Source organism: Rhea americana, unplaced genomic scaffold (genome assembly GCF_003343005.1).
Source record: "Rhea americana isolate MKP2758 unplaced genomic scaffold, rheAme1 scaffold_194, whole genome shotgun sequence".
NCBI lineage: Eukaryota > Metazoa > Chordata > Aves > Rheiformes > Rheidae > Rhea > Rhea americana.
The window spans coordinates 166,354-190,325 of record NW_028186083.1 but is presented as its reverse complement, the minus strand read 5'-3'; the positions used below and the strand labels follow the sequence as shown (position 1 = coordinate 190,325).

General features: G+C 55.0%; 1 protein-coding gene across 1 annotated transcript in view; it reads right to left on the bottom strand.

The window, feature by feature from the left end:
• MSI2 (musashi RNA binding protein 2) overlaps nt 1–23,972 on the bottom strand; it is a gene marked incomplete at its 5' end in the record, with an annotated part of 234,485 nt that overhangs the window by 47,205 nt on the left and 163,308 nt on the right. Inside the window, one exon of the mRNA XM_085302882.1 lies at nt 4,077–4,159. Within this exon, the coding sequence (XP_085159008.1) occupies nt 4,077–4,159 (83 nt within the window). The remainder of the gene's footprint in view (nt 1–4,076; nt 4,160–23,972) is intronic.

The window sequence follows — 23,972 nt, the reverse complement described above, 5'->3', positions numbered from 1 at the left end:
CGGCGCCGCGTCCTGGCCCTCCGCCCACGCGGGACGGGCGGCAGCGCCGGCGGGGAGGGATCGCGCCGCGTCCGAGGGCCTCCGCCCCGGCGCAAGCCCGGCTCTTCCGCACACCTTCCCCTCGGCGTTTCTGTACACCTCAGCAACTTCCAGTTTGCTTCCCCACCCACCCCGCAGGATGGATGTGCCTCAGTTTCAGCCGCCTGACAAAGAAAGTTTTAAGTGTAACACTGAAAAAAAAAAAARGGCAGGGGAACTAAAATTCACTATTTTTGTTTAGTCTAGTTTATAGAATTAACACTGCACTGGGGTATTCTTGGGTCAGGACGAGCAGCCAGACCCAGGAGAACGCCGATGGTCAAGACGGGGAGTGAAAAGCCTCTTATACCCAGCGCGACAGCACAGGCTGTCAGCTCTCAGCACCGGGACGGCTCAGAAAACATGGCTAACAGCTTTCCAGGGAAACCGGAGCTATTTTCAGGGAAGCGGACTGCTCATGTATTCACAATGCACAAAAAACGATTTTACCACCCAAAGACAAGGCAACTTTGTCTTGCCAGCAAAGTGCAATTCACAGCTAGTTGAGATTAGATTACCTTGGAGACTCCACGTCACTCATGCAATCGCGAGCCAGAACTATTGCTCCTGCAACAGGGAAATCTACAGTCACCTACCAGTGCCACAAAGCCGAGACTACACCAGGAAACAGAAGAAAGGTTAAAGCTTATAAAAAAAGGCATCAGATCTTTGACACAGCTGGGGCGCGGAGAATGGGATAAGGGGTTGCTTACACGTGCTCAGAGCACAGGAGATTCGGGGGAAGTCAGCAACCAGGGGAGCGCAGAGCAGCCTGGCAGATGTCCTCTGCATTCACCGGCTCTGCTGGTCCCCAACGGCGCGAGAGCTCCGAGCGCYGGGCAGCTCCTCTCGCTCGTCCCGCGCAGGGGGGCAACGCCAGCCCCCCTGGAGGCTGCGGGCCTCCTGGGGGAGCCATCCTTGCACATCTCCCAGGCCGGAGCCCTTAAAGCACAGTCAAGAGCAACAGCACAGTAACGCGCTCGGATTGCACAAGTCCGCAGCACCCTTCAGCTGACAGACGAGGTTGCCAGAGCTGCCCCACCTTGCAGTCTTCGTACTTCTACCCAACATCACAAATTCTGGAGAAGACCTGTCTCCCAGCACCGTCCTTCACGGGGTCCTAACGCCCTCGCTCTGCAGGGGGGGAGCTGCCACCAAGACCACCAGGCTCGCCACCCTGCAGCCCTCTGCGGTGGCCACGCCAGCTCCCCYGGGGCCACCCGCATCCCACCAGCCTCCAGCTCCGCAAGCTGCTCAAGGAAACCTAAAATGGGAGCCACCAAGCCAGCAGTTTCCTTTGGCTTGCGGACAGCGACTCCCGGACCCGGTGTGCCCAGAGGCAAAGCTCTCCTCTCCTCYGGCTCCGCGGAGGGCGGCGAGTCCCGCTGCCGGCGAACCGGGGCCACCTCCAAAGGTCCGCACAAGGCTGCCGCACGCCTGGCCCACCGGGCCTCGGCCGGGACCACGGGCACCGGCGCTGCCGCCGTGGCGGGGTTCGGCCCTCCGGGAAGGGAGGCGCCGCGGGCTACGGAGCGCTCGGCCAGGCGCGCGGCGCCCGTAAAGGGGGCGAGTCGGCGACGGCTGCCGCTCCGGGCAGAGGGTGGAGGAGCGCGGATGCCCTAACCCCCACCGCCAGCCGCCCGCCGGCCGAGCGAGAGCAGCACCCGTCCCGTCGGCCAGCCCCGCCACGGGCGCAACGCTGCCGCTGCGCAGCCCGGAACGGAAGCAATCACTCCACCATCGCCTCGCTCCTCCAGCTCCTTCGGCCCCCCGGCCCCCGCGCACGCTCGCGCCAGGCTTCYCCTCGCCACGCTGCCTGCCCGTGCAAGCAGCACAACGTCCCGGGGACCATTTGCTTTGCTTTCATGCATTTATCCCCCCAAGCRCTTGGCGAGGATCTCTGCCTCCCACGTAAACTCCGAGTTTCATTTATTAAATACCTCGCTGGCATTTTGCTTTCGCTTTCCCAGCGCTGGTGCAATACCACATTTGACATCCTAAGCTTTCCGGGTGGCAACAGAGGCAGAGCGGCTCGGCTAAAAATAACCCGCAAGGGAGCAGGGAGGCTGGGAGCAGGCGGGCGAGCAGCGGCGGCCCCGTCCCCTCGCCGTCCCGCCGCGCTTCGGGGAACGGCGGCGCGCGGGAGACCAGGGCAGAGCCGGAGCCGGCGGAGCCGCGCGGAGATCCACGCCGCAGGGCGACAGGCTGAGAGCAGCGCGGCCGGGGCCAGCCTCGCGGGAGGCAGCGGCGCGGCCGGCCTCCGCGCGCCCGCCTGGGCTCGCCACCGAGGCTGCGGACGCAGCAGCCGTACGATGAGTCAGTGCCAAGACAGGAGCACGTCTCATCTCCTCCCTCGTGGGCTGCTTTTAAAATCAGTGCTGTAAAAGAAGTGACAAGAGGAGACTACTCAACGCACCGTGGCACTTGGATCATGCTCCGGGCAGGCACGGAGTGCCGGGAAGAAGGTATTTCAACCATCCACGACAACCAAACAGCAATGGCCCACGCAACGGTCCGAGCCGGGCCCGGAGCGGGGAGCCGTGACGGAGGCAGGGCCCGCTCGGCGAGCCCGGACTTTCTGGGAAAGGTTGCACGAAACACCCGATAAGGGAGGGCAGCGCCGGCAGCGCTCGGCCCCAGGGCTGCCCACGCGCCCCGCCTGACGTTTCGAGGKKTTTTTTTTGTTTTTTTTTCTGGGTGGGGGTGTTTGGGTTTATTTTGCTTTGTTTTGTTTTAAGTTAAATGGTGAATCAGATTAATCATCATTTAGTAACTACATGACGGAGTGAAGTCTCCCCGACAATCCACATTTATTTCACACCAGGTACCACTGGTAGCAAGGAGGAAACTCTGGAAGCAGAASGGGCTGAAAGAGGAGACGGAGGAAGCAGCCAGCTGCCCGGGACATCTCGAGGCTGAGCCTACTTCACTCCTCCAAGCCAGGGAAAACCGCTTCCTGCTGGGAAAGGTGGGAATTGCCCCAGCCCAGCCCTGACATCGCAATGAAGAGCTCGCCAAAGGGATCGTTACTTTTATTTCAGATGCATAGTGCAGCGAGGAACAATATGAAGAATATTATTTCAGTGCCCTGAGAAAAATTAGCAAGTCAAATATTGAATCAGGCCTCCAGTATATGCCAAGGAGATTGCTTTGATCTTATCCACCCTAAAAGCTCTATTATTTAATTTAAAGTCTGTGAACACATATCAGACCAATATACAATGCATATCTGAGTACACATTTGAGAAGCAAAGATGTTTTGACAAAAGGAAAAAGAATATTTTAGCTGAAAATATCAAAGTTATTGCATCAACTGAAACACAAATGCCCTTTTTCATTTGGCTCGGTGGCTTTAGTGACAGGGCAACCCACAATCTGGGACAAGACTGTAACTTAGGAGAAASTTCAAGACGGGTCTGGCCCCTGGATCACGCACAGGGTGGACAAGTGGAGAAGCAGGGATTGCAGCTGCGGGCAGCAGCAACACYGGAGCAGCATTTGGGCTCAGCTGCACAGACGATTTGACCAGAACAGCTATTTTGGGAGCATTTAGTCTGTAATAGCTATTCCAGCCCACTGCCCTTCTGACAACCCTTAAAGGAGCAATTTGGTGGAGAGCCACGGCTCTTCCCAAGAGCAGGGTGGGAGCAGGAGGGTTTCTCCAAGGCTGGCCAAGAAGGTGGGCAGCTTGACTGAGGCCATCTTCAGCCCTCTGCTCCCCACACCAAACTCCTGCTCCCCRGAGGATGCCTGACGCTGGAGACAGCTCCCACGGATGCAGGGGAGGACAGACGGCAGACCTGGGGGGGCCAAGAGGGGCCACGCCAAGCTCAGCACGCTCACCCATAAGCTGAGCTGTCAGACACACCGTGTCTAGCACCACAGTTAATTTTATGGAGAACTTTCCCCCAAGGACCACCCGGGCACAGCATGCTTCTGCAGCAAATGGAGAGATCTCGCTTTCATTGACACGCATTTCAGGAAAAAAAAAAACTTACCATTTTATTATTGATTTCGTGGAAATGAATTTCACAGACTTTTTCCACCACGTCTTCATTTTCAAAAGTTACGAAGCCAAACCCTAGTTAATAAAGAAAAAGAGGAGAGGGGAGAGGAAAATATTAACCACACTAAACAGATTTCATTTTAACAAAGCATTATTTAGACACTTTGGATTTTTGAGAACTTTCATAACAATATGCACGCGTAAATACAGTTGCTTTCTACCGAGCCGCTGCAGAACCTATTATAGACTAATGGAGGGAAGAAACATTGTCTCAGAGAAAATTAATAAGGTTCTGTTACAGCCCTTCCATAGGGTTTAACAGAGAAGTAAAACCTCCTTATAGATTTTTTGATCCATCCTAAAGAATTTAATGGATAGTTACATCCCTGTTACCCGATGGCTCAGGAACCTCAGTAAGGCTTTATTTTCTTTCATATATTGTAGGTTTCTGAGAGTCATCTCTACAAAACCCAATTACATTTCTATGGAACACTATCGATTTTATCTTTGCTTGACTCCGCGGGACTTCTCCATTAGGGCTGACTCCCTGCAGGCCCCCAAAACTCTCGGGGCGAGAGGCGACGACTCCCACGTTCCTTGGCGAGGGTGGGCGGAGGGGCTCCAGCGCTCGCCCGCCCCGCGGCCCCGCGGCCCCCGGCACGCGGCGCGGCACCGCGAGCGCCGCCTCTTCGGCCCCTTCCTCCCGAATTACACCAGAACCGACTTCGCCATGCCCCGCGGGGCCGCGCGCCCATCCGCGGAGCATCGCGGCGCGGACGCGGGGCTGCGCCGGCCACGTCCCGCGCCTCGCTCGGCTCCCAACCTCAACCTCCGCCCAAACGAGCACGAGAAAAGCCACGGAAAACCTCATCCTTTCCTCGGTTCTGCTTTTCTAAACATCAGATTCCACCTTTTAATAACTGCCCGTGCAAAAAAAATATCGCTGCCCGCACGCCTTATTAGTCAGCATAATGAACCCTCGCTCTCCTCCAGATTACCAAAACTCGAGCGACCTTCCTGGGCTAACCAGACGGGCATTTCTTGTGAGAGAAACTAAGAGTCAACAACAAAAAAAGGGTTCTCGGAAAGTGTATGAAAAAGATTAACACAAAACAAAGAAGGCTGTTTAAAACGGTGACATAAATAGGATTGCGGTTGTCAAGGAACACACACTTTAAAATGAAATTATACCGCATCCTTCTGAATGAAGCTATTATTGGAAGCTAACAAGCTCTATTTGAGATAAGCATTTAACAGAGTCAAATGGTTGGGTTTTTATTCAAATTAATAAAACTGAATATTTATTTGAATGATCTTTTCTGTAAAAGAAAAAACAAAGAAGAGGGGGCAAAAATAAAATAAGAGGCAAATAAATGCCCCTAAACAAGAGGCTCTGGGCCGAGCGGCATCACTAAAGGAAGCTGAGAYGTGTTCACTGCTTTCGGGTGAAAAATCCCCCCTTCAGCAGCTGCTCAGGAGGAGCCGGGGACCCCACGGCACGCTCCCGCCGCGCGTGCCGACGGGTCCGGGCACGGCGAGGCGGGGGGGTCCCGGGCTTCGCCCCGGCGCGGCCGTTCCGGGGAAGCAGAGCAAAGCCGCCCGCCGCCACCGGCTGCTGGGCACCCTGCGGCCAGCCTCCGCGCCGTGCAAACGCCGCGCAAACGCTGCGCGGACCCCGTGCAAACGCCGCGTGGACCCCGTGCAAACACTGCGCAGACCCTGTGCAAACACCGCATGGACCCCGTGCAAACGCCGTGATTCCAAGGGCCGGTTCCCGGGGCAGCGAGGATGCTCCGAGCCTCAGCCTCTTCCAGCCCCGGCGGCCCCAGCAGCCTACTCCTGCCCGCGGCGGCAYGTGCTGGGCACCCAACACAAGCCAACATCTCCAAATGACTTATTTTGGATCCTGGGCAGTCTCTGCACCTGCTAATTGGAATTTTTAAAAAAGCTAAATATTCTAATGTTCTGCTAAAATATTTGCGAGTCAAATACCAGAGGACCCAGCTACTTCCAGCTTTTAAAACAAGCTGAAGGTATTTTGCACAACTGCAAATTGCATTACTCCGATTACTCACAAAAAAGAGACTTTTTCACTAGGAAACAGATACAGGTGCGTYATTCACAGCAGAGGGCAAAAATCTGGCGAAATATTAGTGAAAGAAAAGATGCTCTGAAGCATCCCTGCCACTCCGAGCTCCCCCGCAAACCCTCCCACCACGCGTGCCGACGGCGGCGCAGGAGGCCCGACGGCACTCATCGCGCCCTCCGGCACACGCGCGTTACTCTGCAAGGCTCCCCGACCCGCAGGCTTGCTCTCCGAGAACACCGCGGTCGACGGCTCTGCACACTCCAGCACGGTGACCCGAAACAAGAGAAACACTCTTCAGAGAAAGCGACCAAAACCGCCAAAAGATTCAGAACAATTAAAAAAAAAAATCTTTAGAAATCATAAATAAGAAGCATCAAAAGCCCCTGTGTCCTGCGCTTGTTTTTTTCGCACTCGAATCAGCCACGTTTCGCACCTGTGTCGTCAGCTGAAAGGTTTTACGTCAACTTTGGTAAAACCCAGCTGAGACGTCGACATCGCTGCTAGGAGCTGCATCTCCTCTCCGTTGCTCGCAGCGACCTGCGCTCGGCCGGGCCTCGCCGGGGCGCAGAGCCGCGCGCGCAGAGGACGTCGCGCCGCGCCGCCACGCCGCCGCGGCCTCGCAAGCCTCTCCTCGGCTCTGCCCTGTTCCAGCTACGGAAGTTCTGAAACACAAAACCCTCCAGTCCCGCTGGGGCACTGTCTATGCACCTGCTTTCTTGTTTACACCCATAGTTTTGGCAGCTGGTTGCTGTAAACTGTAATAAAATGCCTTTCAGAAAGTTTTTTTTAAAAAAAAAAGGGAAGAAATGTGACCAGACAAGCCAGGCATAATAATATTAACGCCCGTGTCAATTAATTTTTCCTCTTCTTGATAAATGAGCCCCATTCCATCCATTAATAATGAGGGAAGAAACAGGAAAAGTTGACACTAGTTTAATTTATTTTCTCAACTTGCCTGGTCATATTTCTCCTGCTGCAAAGCTTTCTGGTGCTGCTGGGAATTGCAAGCGGCTCCCACGCAGTCGATGCATAGATTGGTGTGAATCAATACAGTTCTCCTTTATTCACACATCCCTTGTAATCAGAGGGAGCACGTCACTTAGCACGCTCCCTAGCACCGAGCCCGCCGAGCCACCCACAAGAGCAAGGAACGGGCGGGAGCGGGCGCGGGCGGCAGGTCTCCCAATGCCGTCACCACGTCCGGCGGGTGCAGACGCACGGGCGGACGCGACGCGAGGGCCGGGGCATTTCAGCTGCCAGGACAGGGAATCAGGGAGGTTTCCCGCTTCCCAATTCCTGCTAAGGTAACTCAAATCATTACGCTGAGAGCTGGGAACAGGCGCTTTGGGGTTTAGTCCTACCTCTGGGAATAGAGTTGTTCGTTAGAGGAGGAACTCAACACTGAGAACGCCTAAAACTTAGCCCCAGCTTTGCCGCTTTCTCGCTTTGTGTCTCTGGACAAGTTGCTTAGGTCTTCCTTGTGCCTCAGGTCCTGCTCTTCTTCTCCACCAAATTTCCATTACTTTCCATCAAATCTGTTCCTATGACACCTTCCCCCGAGRTACTGCACCTTACCCTGTTAAAGCTACCAGAACCGTTCAGGTAAGAGCTGTTCCTGCTGAGTTTTAGCTCCCGTTATTTCTATTTCCTTTGCTACAAATACATGAAGAAGAGAGTTTTGGTTTTTGGTTTTTTTCCCGAAGAAGGCACTCTCCCTAGATTTACAGCCACCTGCATGGCCAGGGACCGGCCCAGGACCGGGTGGTTACTCCCTCATCTTTCCAAGGTTTCTGAAGCTCCAAGATCACCCCCGTCGTCCATGACCGCCGCGGCCCTGCATCCTGGTCCGAGTGGCCTCCTCACCCCAGCAGTCGCTCACACCTCCACTGCCACGCACGTCCAACTACTCGACCAGGTGTGCTCCAGGCTTCCYGGCACACACAGCCTCGCACAACCGCCCGCCGCGCAAACGCCTGCTCGCCTCACCCTGCAGAAGGCCCTGCCTTAGCATCGGCTGGGGCTGGCACGCGCGGCTGGCACACAGAGCAGGGTAACGAGCAGGCAACCGGGAAGAGAAACACAGTGACTGTGGCAGAAAGGATGAATCCACTGTTATCTGTATCCTCACGGCACCTAGAGCCTCCAACCAGGATCAATCCAACACCCGTGACAAAACGGCAGCTCTCAGTCGCTGAAGCTCTAGGACGGGAACCCTTCACGTCCTGACAAGCCGTGACGTCCATGCACCTCGCCTATCCATCAATCAACAGRGATGAGTATGTAGCAAGAGAGACGCCCACGCTCCTCAAATTTTGTCTCTAACACACACACACACAACCACTTTCACCCCTTCTCCTCCGTTTTGAACATAATCCTGGCATGGGGAYGAACGCCTGGAATACTGACGACCATATTCCATGGTGCCATGTGCTTTGCCGAGAACAAAACCTCATCCCACCCCGGTGAGAGCCAGCCGGGACGCGGTGTGACCRGAAGAGTTGGAAGGGGAAAGCAAAGGTTAACGCCTCTGATCTAGGGTAGGAAATACCATCCTCATTTAAGTGCACGGTGTGCTCTCTGGCAGCGCCTCTGTGAACGATGCTCATCAAGACAGATGATTAGCCTGCAGATCCATTTGGGGTTTACGCGCATCCTGGCCTGGGTAAGGAAAACAGTCAGGTTCTCATGACAGACACAGGCAGGTATTACTGCTGTTTAAAGTGTCAATATGTACTYCATGACATGAGAGTAAATTCTCAAAATTAAATCAGCAGACAACCGCCTTAGATCAAAACCTCCACCCAAGGTGCTAGCGCTTCAATACCAGCACAGCAGGAGAGCCAAGAGCCGAGGTCAGCCGCGCAGCGGGAGAAAGGGCACCAGCTCGAGATTTCTGTGCTTTTGTTCTGCACACTGCAAGGCGCAGGTTCCTCGCTCCGTCCTCCCCACGGCTGCGTGRCATTTGCAAAGGGAGCGTCGGTCAGAAAAAGGCGCCTGCGAAGATGAAACCACAGCCCCAGGTCGCAGCCTGTCCTTTTAAACCCGTTTTGGGGAGTGACTTTCCCTGAAGGCAGGGCAAAGGGTATATGGACCCGTCCCTCTCCCAAAGGACACGTTCTGGCCAAGGAGTCTGCGCAGGGGGTGCCGGAGGCGCCAGCTCGCCGGGATGCGACACCCCACCGACCGCCCCGGGGAGGAGCACGGCGCGAGGGCGGAGGAGCAGCCGCGCACGGGGCGAGCGGCGCCGCGCACCAACCCTTCCTCACTGCAAGCAAAGACCAAACCCGGGCGAAGTGATCACGGGTCCTCACCAGCTTCTGTTTCGACCACCAAACTCCTCTGCTTTCCACACAGCTCTGAGAAACAAAAGCAATCTGGCCAACCCGGACTGGCTTTGGGCTCTTTCCTCCCTGCTCAGCCAGGCCGGAAGAGCGGGAAGAACACAGCTCCGGGGCGGAGGCAGCGCACAGCAAGCAAGGACGCCTATCCCAGCCAAGCTCCTCTCTGCCCTGCAAGTTCATTGGGAGCTGCTCTTTCAGCTGAGCAGTTTCCTCTAAAATCTATTCATCGTGCATGGTGCGAAAGGGGAAACTTCATGTTACGGCCATGCTAATGTAAGTGGTACCTGAACTTTTCATAATAAATTTTTCATAACAACAAATCTTCATTAAAATTTTATTCTATTAACATTCTGAAATCAAAGTGCTGAGTACATAATGACTAAAATGCACACTACACAGCAACTTAATAAATGCCAGTTTTATCATATTACTAATTAACAGAAACCATTAATATATTCACAGATCGTTCAGAAGCATTAACAGTGACCTACGAAAAACCGCATGTACGTGTGCACTTCTGCCTGCATTTTTGGCTTCTGAATTTTCTAGACAAGAGGCCTCAAAGTCTTCTCCTGATTCAGCTTCTCTCTAAGTYGGAGACATCATGTCTGAACATTCACATTTGTTCAGAGGCTTGAGAATTGATGCATCAGGTTGAAGTAAGAGCTATCAAAAGAGGAAGATACCTCAGTCGGCATTTGCTTTTTTGCCGGTATTTAACTCCAGCTCCTCAGGAGCGTTTGGGAGCAGATCCATTCTAGCTCATCAGAGCTTTGTGTTGCTTCTTTTATTTCAGGTGAGGTTTTCYAGCTCTCTGACAAGTAACTGGTATACAAGTAAGACTGGAGTGGAAGCAGGATATAAACTAATGGATTTCTTTTTCCTTTCAAAAAGGAAAACCCCACATGTCTGCAAAATCTAACTRCTCTGTCTACAAGCAGTGCGAACTTTGCTTTTCACGCTTGTGCTTGTTTCTGTTCGTTAGCAGGACCTGCGACATGCGAAGTCATGGACAAATTTGAACACTATTTCCCACCACAGAAATGACCCTCCCTCCCAGCAGGCTCGGGACGTACCCAGCCCCACGGCCGGGGAAGGGGCGCTTGCTCGGGGTGCAGCTGGCGGAGCCCGGCGGCACAGCCGGGAGGGCCGCGCGCCCCGAGAGCCGCTCGGCTTTGCCAAGGACAACCCAAGGGGCTCTCCCCAGCGCACAGATAAAGCGGAAGCACAGACACCGTGTTTCAGAGCAAGTCAGCAGCAGTGATGTTTTCAGGTCCCCGGTCTCTTTAACATCTAACCTACTCCTCGCCTCGGCTCTTGCAGGGCCTGCTCCCGCAGCGCCAGGACGGAAGGCCATCACTCCCCGGCTTTCAGCTCACCAGGGCAGGCTCTCTCGTTAGAGCACGGAGCTGCTCCCTAACTCTGCACGCCACTGCACGCTGCGCTGGGAAGTCCTGCCATTTTTATCTGTTTGCCTACAGGCGTCAAATACTCTCTGCCTGTCAATTCTTCTACAGTTTATTACCAAATTTATAAAATATTACATTTTTTATTATATCCAAATTCACTTTATTGCATTTGACAATACAGATAATCACATACCATATGCTCTAATGTTTTGAAACCAATGCATGTTGACAGCAGTTTTTATTCATGATGCATAATTCTATCCACGGCTAACAAAAGGCGATGCAGCGCCAAGCCTGGTGTTAAGGTTTTGTTGTTGGGGAGATTTTTTTTCTTTTTCCTTTTCTTCATTTTAACAACASATTTATAATAGTGGAAGGAAAGATGCTTTGCTTTCAGTTAAACAGGAAATGGACTGAAAAGATGGGCTTATCAAAGAGATATCCTCAAAACATTAATAACTAGTGGGGGTTGGTAACTGTAATTACTTGCATTTCACTCTTGCTGCTAATAGGCGTAAGGAAGCACGCCAGCCCCTCCCCACGCAAGGGCAGGGCTGCGTTGGCGGGGACACTCAGGCTGGTTCTCCACGCTCCTGCGCAGCTGCTGGTGGGGCTTTGGCCATGGCTACTCGTCTATAAAACTGACACTAACTCCTCTTCCTCCTCCTCAGGGGGACGTTGTGAAGATAAGTGTGCCCACACCTTTCATGTCCTGCAAGCACAGTGAGCACAAGCTCCTAACTCAAATGATGACGGTGAGTAGCCCAGTGGCAGGGCAGGGAGTTCACCCATGAAGGACAAACCCTGCACCCAAGATCAGGAACAGCCCAAGGTGAGCTCCAGGAGGCCCGCAGACTAGTGAACGGTACCTATGCTACTGCACCAGTTGCTGCACGACTCCTTGGTGACCTCCGTCAGGGTTTACCAGTTCCAGCGAAGCCCTGAACCAGGCCTCTGGCCTTCATAAGSAGAAGGCTCTGCTGAAAAGCAAGCCAGTCTGTCAGTTGTTTACTAATGATGACTGTACTCCATTCCCTGATGATTTAGTTTCCTGATACCCATCCAAACCCACCACTCAAAACAGAAACGCCCCAGGTGACCTGTGGCGGTAGCAATGACCGACCGCAGAGCAAGCCAGCCACCGCTCCAGCGAGCGGGGCCGTCTGCACGCACGCCGCCGCTCGCCTCTTTCTAGAAGAGGCAAATGCAGCGCTCTGCCACCAAACAGCCAACACGACCCACAGATTACCTGAGAGCTCTGGAGTCTCTCTTAAACGTTGCTCCTAACTCCGCTTTTCCACCTGCTGCTGAAGCCCACCAAGCCCTGTCACCTTGGGAGGCGACGAGGAGGGAGCACCTAGTAACGTGGGTGCTCACAGCTCTGTCCAGAGCTATGCACTGAGAGATTCCTTTTTCACATTTTAACCAGCAAAAATCCAAAATAAATTACATTCCTTGTGTGTCCTTAAGCAGTTTCGCACCCTGCAGAATGAAAGGAAGAATGATATTTAAATGAACAGCAGCAAACGACACGATACCTCTCACTGAGAAGCACTTGTGGAAGTATTTCAGCAAACGTGCAATATTCCTCCACTGCTAGTAGCCGATTAAAAAGACCTTTGAAGATTGTCTTTCGTACGAAATACAAACCAGCCCCAAAGCCCATATGAAGCCATCAGAGAGCCTGGATTCTCCAGCCCTGGCTCACGATTTAGCTGCAGTGCAATGCTAGTATCTCCAAACCATTCGCACTTAACTTTTGGGTAAAGGGCACCAGTTACTTGGGTTTACCAGCACCTCACCAGCTCTGGGACAGCCGTAGGGGCTGCAGCCAGCTCTGGCTCTCTGGCGGGGATGTCCATCCTTTGCTCCTGCCAGCTTTTCTCCCTCCACAATGGCCTGCAGTAGCACTTCATGCTGGTGAGCCATGGTGGGATGTCAGCATCTCCGAGCCCCATGGGTCACTCTCCTGCCCAGCCTCACTTGAACAGCTCTGCTGGGACCTGCCGCACCGGACTGCCGGACGCAGAGATGAGATCCGCCTGCCAGCCAGCGCCGCGGATCACGCAGCAGGGAGCAGCCGAGCCAGACGCCTCCAGGCGAGGCACGTACCAAGGACCCCGCGCTTCTCCACGGCACCTAGAGCCCCTCTCCAAGCTCCGGTATCTCCTCAAGAGCTGTCTGTATGGCTCTATTTTCCCAACACTATCTGGGATTAGGGACAGTGCCAGTATTGGCAGAAAGCAGCTCTGTGACTATCCTCCCTGCTCTGCCAAGTATTGATGCWGCTTTGGAAACGGCTGCATCCTTTAATCCATCCCTTCACTCCCTCGGCCCGCGCCAAGGAGCTGGTACACGAACTACACAGAAACAGTTTAGCTGGGACTCTCCTTGAATGTCTGGGGTTGGTTCTGAAATGGTAACTCGGAGATGTTCACAAGGAGAGGGATGAGAAAGCTGGTGCAGCGAACATGAAAGCGGCACCTGGAGCAGCAGCTCCCGCTGCACGCCTGGCCTTCCGGGAGGTTTGCGCCCCGTCCAAACGCGCGCTGCAGCAGGAGTGGCTGCGCGGGCAGGCTCTCTTTGAAATGCTGCTTCCTTACAGATCTTTATAAAACAGATGCAAGCGGAGGCTTCCTTGGCGCGGAGGCTTCCCGGATCTGCCGAGACTACGGCGAGCTCGCCCATGCACTTCAGAGAGCAGCGGCAGGTTTCTGAAGTGTTCGAGCGCTGAGCAACCCGGCCACTGATCCATTCAGAAACGCCGCTGCAGTCACACCCGCATGCAGTGTGCAACTGCTGCCCTCAGACTTTATACCGAATCAGAGCGCAAAAAAGCTTTCCAGTTACCTCCCAAAAGGTTCCATGAAGTCACCTCCCTGCCAAGACACAAAGCACTTCTGTGTGTGCTTGTGTCTGTTTGCATATACGTATATCTACTTAAATATATAATATATATACATATAAACCAAAGGCAGACACTGCTATCCTCACCTTGTCCCGCTGGACCAAGAAGCAGCAYGACACACAACTCAGAGTAATGGGCAGTGGGCTCCTGCACTATTCAGCCGTTAGAAAGGAGTGACACTACAGTATCATATCTGATACTCTTTTCAACACAAAAACACCTAAAATTTTTACAAGATACTGGGCACCATGAGCAGAGCTGAAATACAGCCTCAYCCAGAGGAACAAAGAGAGGAAATGCTTGGTCTAAAGAGGTATCAACAGAAAAGCTCTTTGCAACCTAAAAGAAAGCCAGACAACAGTCATTTAGTACATTTATCTCCTAGTACAAGGGTAACCCAGCCAAATCTCTGCTGAATATTAAAAAAGAAAGCAACAAAGGAAGGAAAGCTAGCAGTCAAGGTAGAAGGAAACCGCCCACCAGAAAACGCCACCACTTTCTCTGCAGGCTGCAGCAGACGCGCTGGCGTTGYGTTCTGCAGGTGGCCACAGCTCCCTTCGAGCCTGGTGGCATCTTCTGGCCTCTCCTGCAACCCCCCGTCCGCAGGGCACGGGCCAGAAGCACGCCAGTGTAAAGCCAGCTCTTAGCTCACGCTTGAACCCCGCCACTTTGAACGAGACGTGAAGGTACCCACAGCGGGGGCCGCAGCTCCCAGCGGTTCTCCCCTCCCTTCCCCGAGTCAACGCTCGCAAMAGCCCAAGCCGCAGGGGCGGCTGCAGCGATGGGCTGGAAACGCCACTCGCCTCCTCCCCGCCGCGGCCGTCCGGACCGCGCGCGGCGCGGCTGCCGAGCAGCTGCAGCGAAACCGCCCGTCCAGCCGCTGCGAGCTGCGGGCGCGTCGGGCGAACGCTCGGCTCCTTATTAACGGCTCCGCAGCCGGGAGAGAGGCTCGTCAAGCAAACCCCAACTCCCAGCCCACAGCGGTCAGGCCACAGATCCAACAACGTGAAGGATGGCAACATGGTGCAAACCAAACAGGACGTTACGTCTAAATTAAGCTGTAATGACCCGCTCGGAGGCCTTTATTAGCCAGGTAATGATCATTTAGGAGGAGGTTACTATCTTGAGCCAAGGGCATCTAATGCCATTACTGAACTTGTTAAAACCTGCCAAGCAAGTCATTATTTCTAACGTTTTTCCCTTTTCTCTGCGCACAGGTTTTCACCCCTCTCGGCGCGGGGCTCGGCTGTACGTCGCAGCACGCGGCCGCCGCGCGGCCTCGGCCGCCCTTCCCGGCCAGGCTGAACCCAGCGCTCGCACCACCAGCAGGCCAAGCACGCCGCGGAGGGCATGCCCGGGGAAACCCGGACCTCCCGCGGCCCGGGGGGGGACACGCGGCGGGCCAGGACAGGCGCGAGCGGTGGGTGCCGTCCTCTGAGGCAGCACTCGACGCTGCGCACGAGCGACGCCCCGCCGGGCCGCCGGCGCTGCGGCTGCGAGGAGAGGCGCTCCCACAGCAGCGCCCGCGCCCGCGCCGCGCACCGGCCCGCGGGGACCGCGCGGAGCCCAAGCTGCGGGGCAGAGAGGCCGCCGGGAGGCCCACGGCAGAGCTACCGGTGCCTCGGAGAAGGACGAGCCGTCACCCTTGATACACCAGAAACGGTGGCAGCGGCGTCAGCGGGGACTGCCAGAGCGGCGGAGATGCAGAAGAAGCGGAAGGCGAGCGGGAAGGAGAGGGGTGAGCCGGCAAGCGACGGAGCCCAGCGCCGCGCGGGGAGCGGGCCAGCGGCACCCGCGTCCCCCTTCCCACCCTCCGGGCCTGCAGAGGCTCCCGAAGGGCTGGGGGGGACAAGACGAGAAGTCAGCCACGCGGCCGCTCCTCGACGTCAGCAAAACCCGTGGCCGTGCGAACGGGGCCCGCTGCGGCCCTCCCGGGCGATCCCCGGCGCGCAGGGCCGGCRGCGGCAGGACCCGTCCTCCCCGGCCCGGCCCGGCCCTCGCGGCCAGCGAGGAGTTAAGGCAGCCGCGTTTCACTGTAACCCGCCGCGGACGGTATTATGAATGACACAAGCAAGCTGCCAGCCCAGGAACTCATTACTGTCAAGGTACAACGTGGCCGTGTGCCAGGCCCCCAGCTTTCACACTCGCTATGCCAGAACATCCACACACAATTTAATTGCATTATAATTTCAAAAGTGCTTTTCAAACTGGAAAAAGGCATTCACTGATTAACCAGCGAAGAGCAAAATTGTTTATGAAATTGAATACAAAAAGCTACAGAAATGTAATTGGGTCGTTCTAGCACCTAATTTTCAAGCCATTTTCCCACTTATTTAATCACGAGATACAAAAGGAACTAGTGAATTGACTTCATACTAATTAGATTACTCCCCGCGATACTCTAGGCCTATATTCCAACTGGTTGATAGCGCTGTTTTAAAATGAAACAAAAAATGTAGCAACAGCTTGTCTGGGGCCATAACGCATTTGTTTCCCATCAACCCTGTCTTTCAGGAGGGCCATAAAATCCAGGCCAAATTCCCCCTAACCTGCCATAGCTAGTCACCCAGAAACTGCAAACTTTCCCGTAAAGGAATGAGGAGCGTTTGCCAGACTGCCATGGCTGGTCCCTCATGCACAGCTGAACCGGGGCTGAAAACCTCAAGCTCCTGTGAGCCGCCGCGCTGCAAAATGCCTCTCGTGGGTGAACACGCGAGTCCTGGGACTGCCCTGTGAGCCGGCATCCCTGGGGGGTGACMCACTTTGGGCCGAGATCAGTGAAAGACCTGAAGATGCTGCAGACGACAGAGGAGAAGAAGCTGCCCGAGCTGGCCGAGACACACTGCGCTTGACCGTAACGGGTGCTGAGGTCCCCAGAGGAAGAAAGAGCAAGTTAATGGTGGTGCGAAGAAATTAAAGCTGCCACYGGCAAAAGGGGGTCTCGGTTGAGGTCCCCCTCCATGCTTTCACATTGCTCCCAGTGATAAAACCCCCAAACACTGAGCACACTGAGCTCCAGCGCCTCAGGGACAGGGTCTAGTGAAGGGTGTGAACATCCCTCTTAAAGCTGTCACAGCATAGGCTGCCAAAAAGCAATAGACAGATGTAAAAAATAGAAGCTGTCAGAAAACGTTAGTAAAAGTTTGATGGCAACAACCTGCAAGAGCAATGGGGGACGCGGTGCACAAAAGGACATTTTGCACCTTCTCTCCTCCCCACCCCAGGCATACCGTGAGCACTGCATGCCGGCAGGACCATGTTCAGACGCACCAACTCCAACCAGGTCCGGGACCAGTCCCCTGAGCTGGGCTCCGCACCGCCCTGCTCCCAGCACGGATCAGCCCGTGGAGGTCCTCGGTGGCAGCACCCAGCATGTCCCTCAAATTACACTCRGGGATTAACAGGAKCTCCCAGAATGATGCCACAGAGCCRTGGGATGGGCAATGAAAAGCTGTGGCTAAATCCGGACTAGGAAGCACAAGCAGGAGATCTGGAGCAACCCCTTCYGTACACAGGTGGCACCTACGTGACCTGGGGACCAAAACGTGATGGGCTGGGGGAGAAACTGGTCCCAACGGAAGGAATTAGAAGAGAGAGATGGGGCTCAATGGCCAAAGAGGTTTTAAATGAACTTGTACATAAACTATATGAACACCGACTTTTCAGCCACCTTTCCAGCTACACACCTGTGAACTTCAATGAACCTTGTAGGAGCTGTAGACAATTTGTTTTAAATCAGGACATTAAATTAAACAGAAATGCCTTGCTGAACCACTTCCTTCAGTTTACTTAAAACYGGTACTTTTGAAACTACATATATATATGCACGTACTCCTTCACAGCTTCAGGTGGCAGAAGTTTCTTTAAACACATCCAAGAACCATTCCGTACCTGATACAATCTGTTCAGAGCTTTTTCACTAATTTTAAATTTTATTAGGTGCAACATAATTGATTATATAATCAAATGTAGAATGTACATTATCAAGATATTGTAGCACTTCACAGGCCATTTAATCAGCATATCTGGGACTGTGCCAAAATGAATTAGCTTGCATTAAATTTCAAGTACATATTATCGGTTGTATTTGTCTCTATGTTTAAGCAGGTTCTTGCTCTTACAAAAGGAATCTGAAATCCTTCAATGACAGAAACAGGTTATAAAATACAGGGAAACGCGCTTTTGCTCTGGATAGGTGCTGCACGCTGCGACGAAGCCAGGCAGTAACGGAGAAACCACCGGCGGGACGCGGCTGCCCCGCACCGGCCGGGGCTCCGCGCTACCGGCCACCTCCCGTCGCGGGCTCTAACGTCACCTTCCCATTTGAGGGCCAGGCCGGCGCCCGGCCACGGAGCTGCGGGGACGCAGGAGGAGCTCGGCTCCCGCGCGGAARCCGGGGACCACCAGGATCGCGCCGACACCTCGCCCGGGGTCGGCGCCCTTGCGCGGGGATGCCTGCCGCCTCGAGAAGCGAGCCCTCGCCGCTCGCCCGGCCCTGGCACGGAGCCGAGCGGCTTCCTCCCCRCCAGGGACGAGCCTCCGCGGGAGCCACAGGACCTCGGAGCCCCCGTCTCAGTCCGGCGCCGGCAGACAGGCGTGAACGTGCCGAGCAGGGATCGCTGCTGCTCGACTCAGCGAGCCGAGGAGAAGCACCAGCGTCCCCACCACGGACACCCGCTTCTATCCAAAGCCCAAGTCAAAACGAGAAACTTTGCGCTGTTCCTGCCTCCAAAAYTTAATTACTGCCAGCTGGGAGGCTCGGCAGCGGCAAGAGGCGCCCCGGAGAAACAACGTGCCTACAGAACGGCGTTTGCACAGGGAGATTTTTCAAGCAGCTGAGACGCTGCCGTCAAGGTGACTCCTGCGCGCTCGCTTAGGGCACGCAGCACGGCGAGAGGCCGGGGCTGCAGGGAAGACAGATTCCCGTATCCCGCTGTGCAGGGCAAAACGGGAGCCCCCGCAAGAGGAAATCAGAAACCTGCTTCCAGAAAGTGTCATTTTACAAATCACCGCTGCAGCGAGCCTTCCGGGGGAGCTGGCTGGGCAGCCGAGGTCCTCGACCAGGCTACAGTCTCTCCTCCCAGCGAGCAGAAGTAACACAAAATGAAGGATGCTCTCCCAGGAACATGCAGGCAGCATCTTTTTGCTCGTTAATACATAAACATCAGCTAAGATAAATGAGGAGGCAAAAGGCCATGCTTTACCACGGGGCAAGCTCCAAAAATGGAGGATCGTAATAGAGCTAGCAGCTGTCACTGTAATCCTGAGCAGAGCATCCATTTAGGACAGCATTGCTGTGGAAGACGTCCCCCCTCCGCACTGATCCTGCATTAYCAATCAAAAAAAGAGGAAGAGGCAGGAATATTAACAAAAGATCAGCCCAGAGCATCATGGCTTTCAAGAGCCCAGTGTYCAGCTGAACCACTGCTAATACAAAGCTCACGTGAGCACGCACAGGAGAGCATGGTCCACAGACCGCTCCTCCGCAAGGGACTCTCACTGCAACGAGTTCTCTACCTCTAGTCAYTCGTTTTGTGCAGCTGTGGTTTATGTGCTATATTTGCATCTCACTTCTGGATTACCTGGCCCAAATGTCCTTGCATGCAAAAACTGATGAAATGATCAGCAGCATATTTTCTTAAGGGTTTGCATTTTAGCCAAATGTTGTGCCCCTCTTGGGTCACACCCCAAACTTCTGCAAGCTTTGGTAGGGAAGGTGAGCGTGGACTCTCAGCTGCCCTGCTGTCTATGTATCATAATGTGAAGGAATAAAGAATTAGGCACCAAAATTCAAAAAGCTATTCAAGGAATTGAATAAATACCAACTGGGGTCAAGGGAAATAACAGCAAAAACAAGCAGCTTGGTCTTAGGTTAAAACAATACCTTCAAACTGTGCAAAACAACCCCTTCAGGCTAGAGCTTCAGCAACGTACAACAGTCCAGGGCATCACTAATACCAACACTTTGCCCCACTGCTCATGCACCWAATCAGTATTTGCCTAAGCGAACAACATACACTACTGTGAAAAAGAGAGTCTGCCTACGACAGATGCTTTGAATATATGCACCATTTGTTCCTCTGGATGCACATGTAAAAAGCCAAGTAACTATTCACCRAGCTATTCCTGGAAACTGGATCCCCCCCGAAGGGCAGCCCGCGCTCAGCGAGGTGGCCCAGGGGCAGGCACGGCCTCGCTGAAAAACCACCGGGCACCGTACAGGCCTATGGGCATCCCGGCAAGGGCTGAAACACTCCTGTTCGTTGCACCCCTGTGTGCCTGGGTTAGAAACCAAACAAAAACCCACGCACCTCTGCTGCAGTCTSTAGGAAAGCTCAAATCAGAAGAAATATGGTGGTGGTGGTGGGCGGGAAGTCATCCTTTTTTAATATAAGCTTGAAGACTGTGCTTTATTTCTCGGGACCACAGGCAAAGAGAGGATAACATCAATTCCTTCAGCATCTAAATGCTTATCAGAGCAAACAGGTTCAGGTTGAGCAGGCACTTCAAGCAAATGATGAATCGCATTAGGATAATCACTTTCTTACATATATATCTAGAATTGGTATGTGGAGGGGAAACACACATCAATTACATTAACATCATTTACGAATTCATGTCAGCTTTTACTTTGACAACTTGAGAATCGCCTGTAGATTTAACTGATAGGGACTTGTCCCAAAGGCACCTTTAATGTATATTAAAGCGTAAACGGGCYGTGCAGAAGAGGTGGGTTTCCTCTGCAGCCGTCGGTGAGCACGAGGAGTGACGTTTCATTACTCCAGCGCACGGAAAGCACAGGCATCTCGGTGGGGCGGCAGTCTGCTGAGAGCCGAGATGTACGTAAACACAACTGAACCAGACGCATTCGCAGGGTCCGCAAAGCGGGCAGGATTGCTCTTCAGGACGCGCACCGACAGTGCTCACCTGTTTACTCCGGCAAACACAGGCAGCCCTATTTTCCCCTTTTCTTTTCCCAGAGCACTGCCTGTATCAAAAGGAGATACACTTTCTGAAAGAGCCTGTGGTCAATCCCCAGGGCCCTTTATCGCAGAAAGCCGGGTTTGATTTCAATGGTGCTACACTWTTTTTTAAGGCACTCTATAAAGAAGAAATCTTCAATCACTGTATACAGACTCTTTTCTTTCCCAGTAAGCCAGATGCAACCTGCTGTGGAAATGCTCAGGTTTGGCAGCCCAGGCCAGCACGCAAAGGGCTGTAATGAGCACCTTAATCCGAAGGGAAACAAAGGCCACACAATAAGGCCCTCCGACCGRATCGGTGAACAAATAAAAATATTACAGAGCACATGCACTCACCGAATTAAAACCCTCCATGTTCCTTGAGCCTGGAAAACACACTCCTCTGCCAAGTCAACACAGCRTAAACGCAACTTCGTGCAGATTTTTTGTTTTTAAAGAACACTGCAGAAGGAGGGCTGCTTTGGGAGCAGCACCCGCAGCGCGCTCTGCAGACTCTGCCCGGCGGCAGCCCCTGCAAGGGCTCCGCTCTCGCGCAGGATTTTGTGGTTGCGAGGCCTCCCTGGGGCCCTGCTCCCGCCGGGGGCCCTGCCCGGACCCCAGCCTGCTGCTCCGGGCATCCCACTGCCACCAGGCGCTCACGACCCTTCCTGCACCTTCCCCCCAAACCAGCGGAGCAGCTCATGTTCTCCTTTTCCCACYGGGTTGGCAGCTCTTTGCTGGCCGGACCCACCGCCCGGCCCTCCCCGTTCCTGCTGCCGGAGGAGGGTGCGTGGGCGCACGCGCTGSAGAGCAGGGGCCCGCAATTCCCGCGCCTGCGCTCCCCGACGCAGCGCCGACGGCGGTGCCGCGGCTCCCTCACCGGCACTGTGCACGCTCGCAGCCTCCAAAGCCCTTCCAAGCTCTATGGTCTCCTCCTCCTCCTGAAATGGGGACAAACGGCTCAGTTTGTACAACAACAGTTCCCAATAGCCAGGAGATGTCACAAATCGCAGRTATCAGGGGCTAAGCCATTCGCTGGAAGCCTTTGCTGGTAGTACCAATGTTCTGCTGAAGCAAACCTAACACATCGTTTTTTGACAGTTGGAAGCTAGAAATTAAAAAACACCTCCCCCACGGACGGCATATTTCGGGAGCACTGCTGGAAAGATCCCGCTGTCCTTCGCTGCATCAATAAAACTGGTTTTGCCATTTGATAGYATAAAGCGTTCAAGAACCAGGTGCAACAAAGAAGCAGAATCACTCTGGGAAAGCAGATTTTAATAGGGACCACGCGGAGCTGMGCAGCTCTATAAAACAGATCTGCTGGCAGGGAACGCGAAAACCGGGCAGGCGAGAAGGCCAGAGCCCCTTGCTGACCACCACCCCCGCAACGCTGGCGTGCCCCCGACGCCCCTCGGACGCGGCGGGAGCCTAACCGCGCCGGCACGGAGGCTGACGACCGGGGCGCTCTGCCGAGCGTCCTACCTCAAGCAACCGCCGCTGGGTCACCGCTCCGACCGCCCCGGACAGCCGCRCGCAGGTTGTTCCCTCGACGTTCGCTCCCCTCCTCCTCCGCAGCGTGCCGCGGGCGAGCACCGGCGGCGCAGGGATGCTCGAAGCCGCCGGGAAGCGGAGCCCCAGCGCGGGCCGACGGCCCGGCGCCCCTCGAGCGCCTGTCGGCCGGAGCTGCCCACCGAGCTGCTCTTCCTCCCTCCGACCCCAGCGCACCCGAAGCGACCCCGAAGACTCTTCTCTCCTCCTCCCGTTGTTTTATGGATTTCCCCCCATGTTCAATCTCTGTCCGAGCCACGGGGGGAAGCGCTGCAACCTTCGCACTCGAAAGCAGAGCTGCAGTCGCTGCAAAAGCTCAGCTTAGCCGCACCGTCCCCCAGGCGGTTTCGCAGCCGCCGGACCCAGAGCGCTCGCGGCGGCACGGATGCGCTTCGCCTCCCGGCTTTCCCAAGAGGCGCGGGAGCCGGGCACGGAGCGGCGGCCCCGCCGCGGTGCCCCTGCCCCGCGGCCGAGCTCCCCGCAACCTCGGGGGGCTCCGCCGCGGCTGCGTCACCCCCGCGGGGAAAGCCGCGGCGGCAGGCCAGGGCGGCGGCAGGCCAGGGCTCAGGAAAGGCCCTGCAGCTCGGCGAGGCGCCCTGCAGAAGCCGTACTGCCGGCAACGGGAACGGACTGGTTATAGCTGAGGATCGCTAACTGCATTAACCAAGTTCGATGTTCGCTAGCGGCCTGCGTCGTTTCAGAGCGCCGGTCTTCCATCACGCGCGGCAAAGCCACCAGCAACCTTGGGGGACGCAGCGCAGCGCGGCGCAGCGCGGCTCTGCTCCCCGAGGAAGCCCACGGGCCCGTGCCAGCCCCGGCCCCCTCGCTGCCGCCGGCCCCCGTCGGAGGCTGCCTGCCCGTACTGGGCCCCGTAGGGAGATGAAAAGGGCCCTCGGGCTCCCGGGCGTCACTCTAGCACCCTCCGCTAGCCCTSATTTTACTGCACTAATTTAGAAGATGAAAGGCAGAGGCCAAAGGCCCTTTGATTTTGATGGAAACCATCGCTTCCACCTGAGCATCACATTGTTTCTTCTCATTTAATAGCGTCTGGCACTTGCAAACTGCTTTAAAATCWTTTAAGGAGCTCTGAGCAGCTGGCAAAAGGCAAGTGCATTGCTATCAATCACGCAGCACAGATGAGACAAACTGAGGCACAGAGCTGCTAGGAGACTGCCACAGGCACGCCGCAAATAGGCAGCAAAGCAAAACTAGACCTCCCTCACGTCGCCTTTCGGCTGGGCTGAAGCACAAAAGCAAAGCTCCAGCMCCGGGGACACAAGGGATGTCACACGAGCCAGCACGTAGTAGCTCACTAACTGGTTGCACTTTTGACTTAAAACCTCAGGCTTTGGCCATCAGAAATTTGCTGTGCTTGTGCAAGTCGGCCACGGGAAACATTTGAAAATCACCAGCAACATTAGGTCTGGCAGCAAAATTTCATCCAGTCTGAGGAGCCCCAGGACTCCTCTTCCACAGGAGGCCTTTCCAACCCGAGCCGAGTCCGACCAGACAGGGGAAGGACGCCGCTCCGCTCGGACCCGAAAGCAAAGACGAGGAGCTGGGAAAAGAGCAGCGCAGCGAGAGAGACGCTTGCTCGGCGCGCCGAAGCGGCCCCCGCGCGCCAGCGG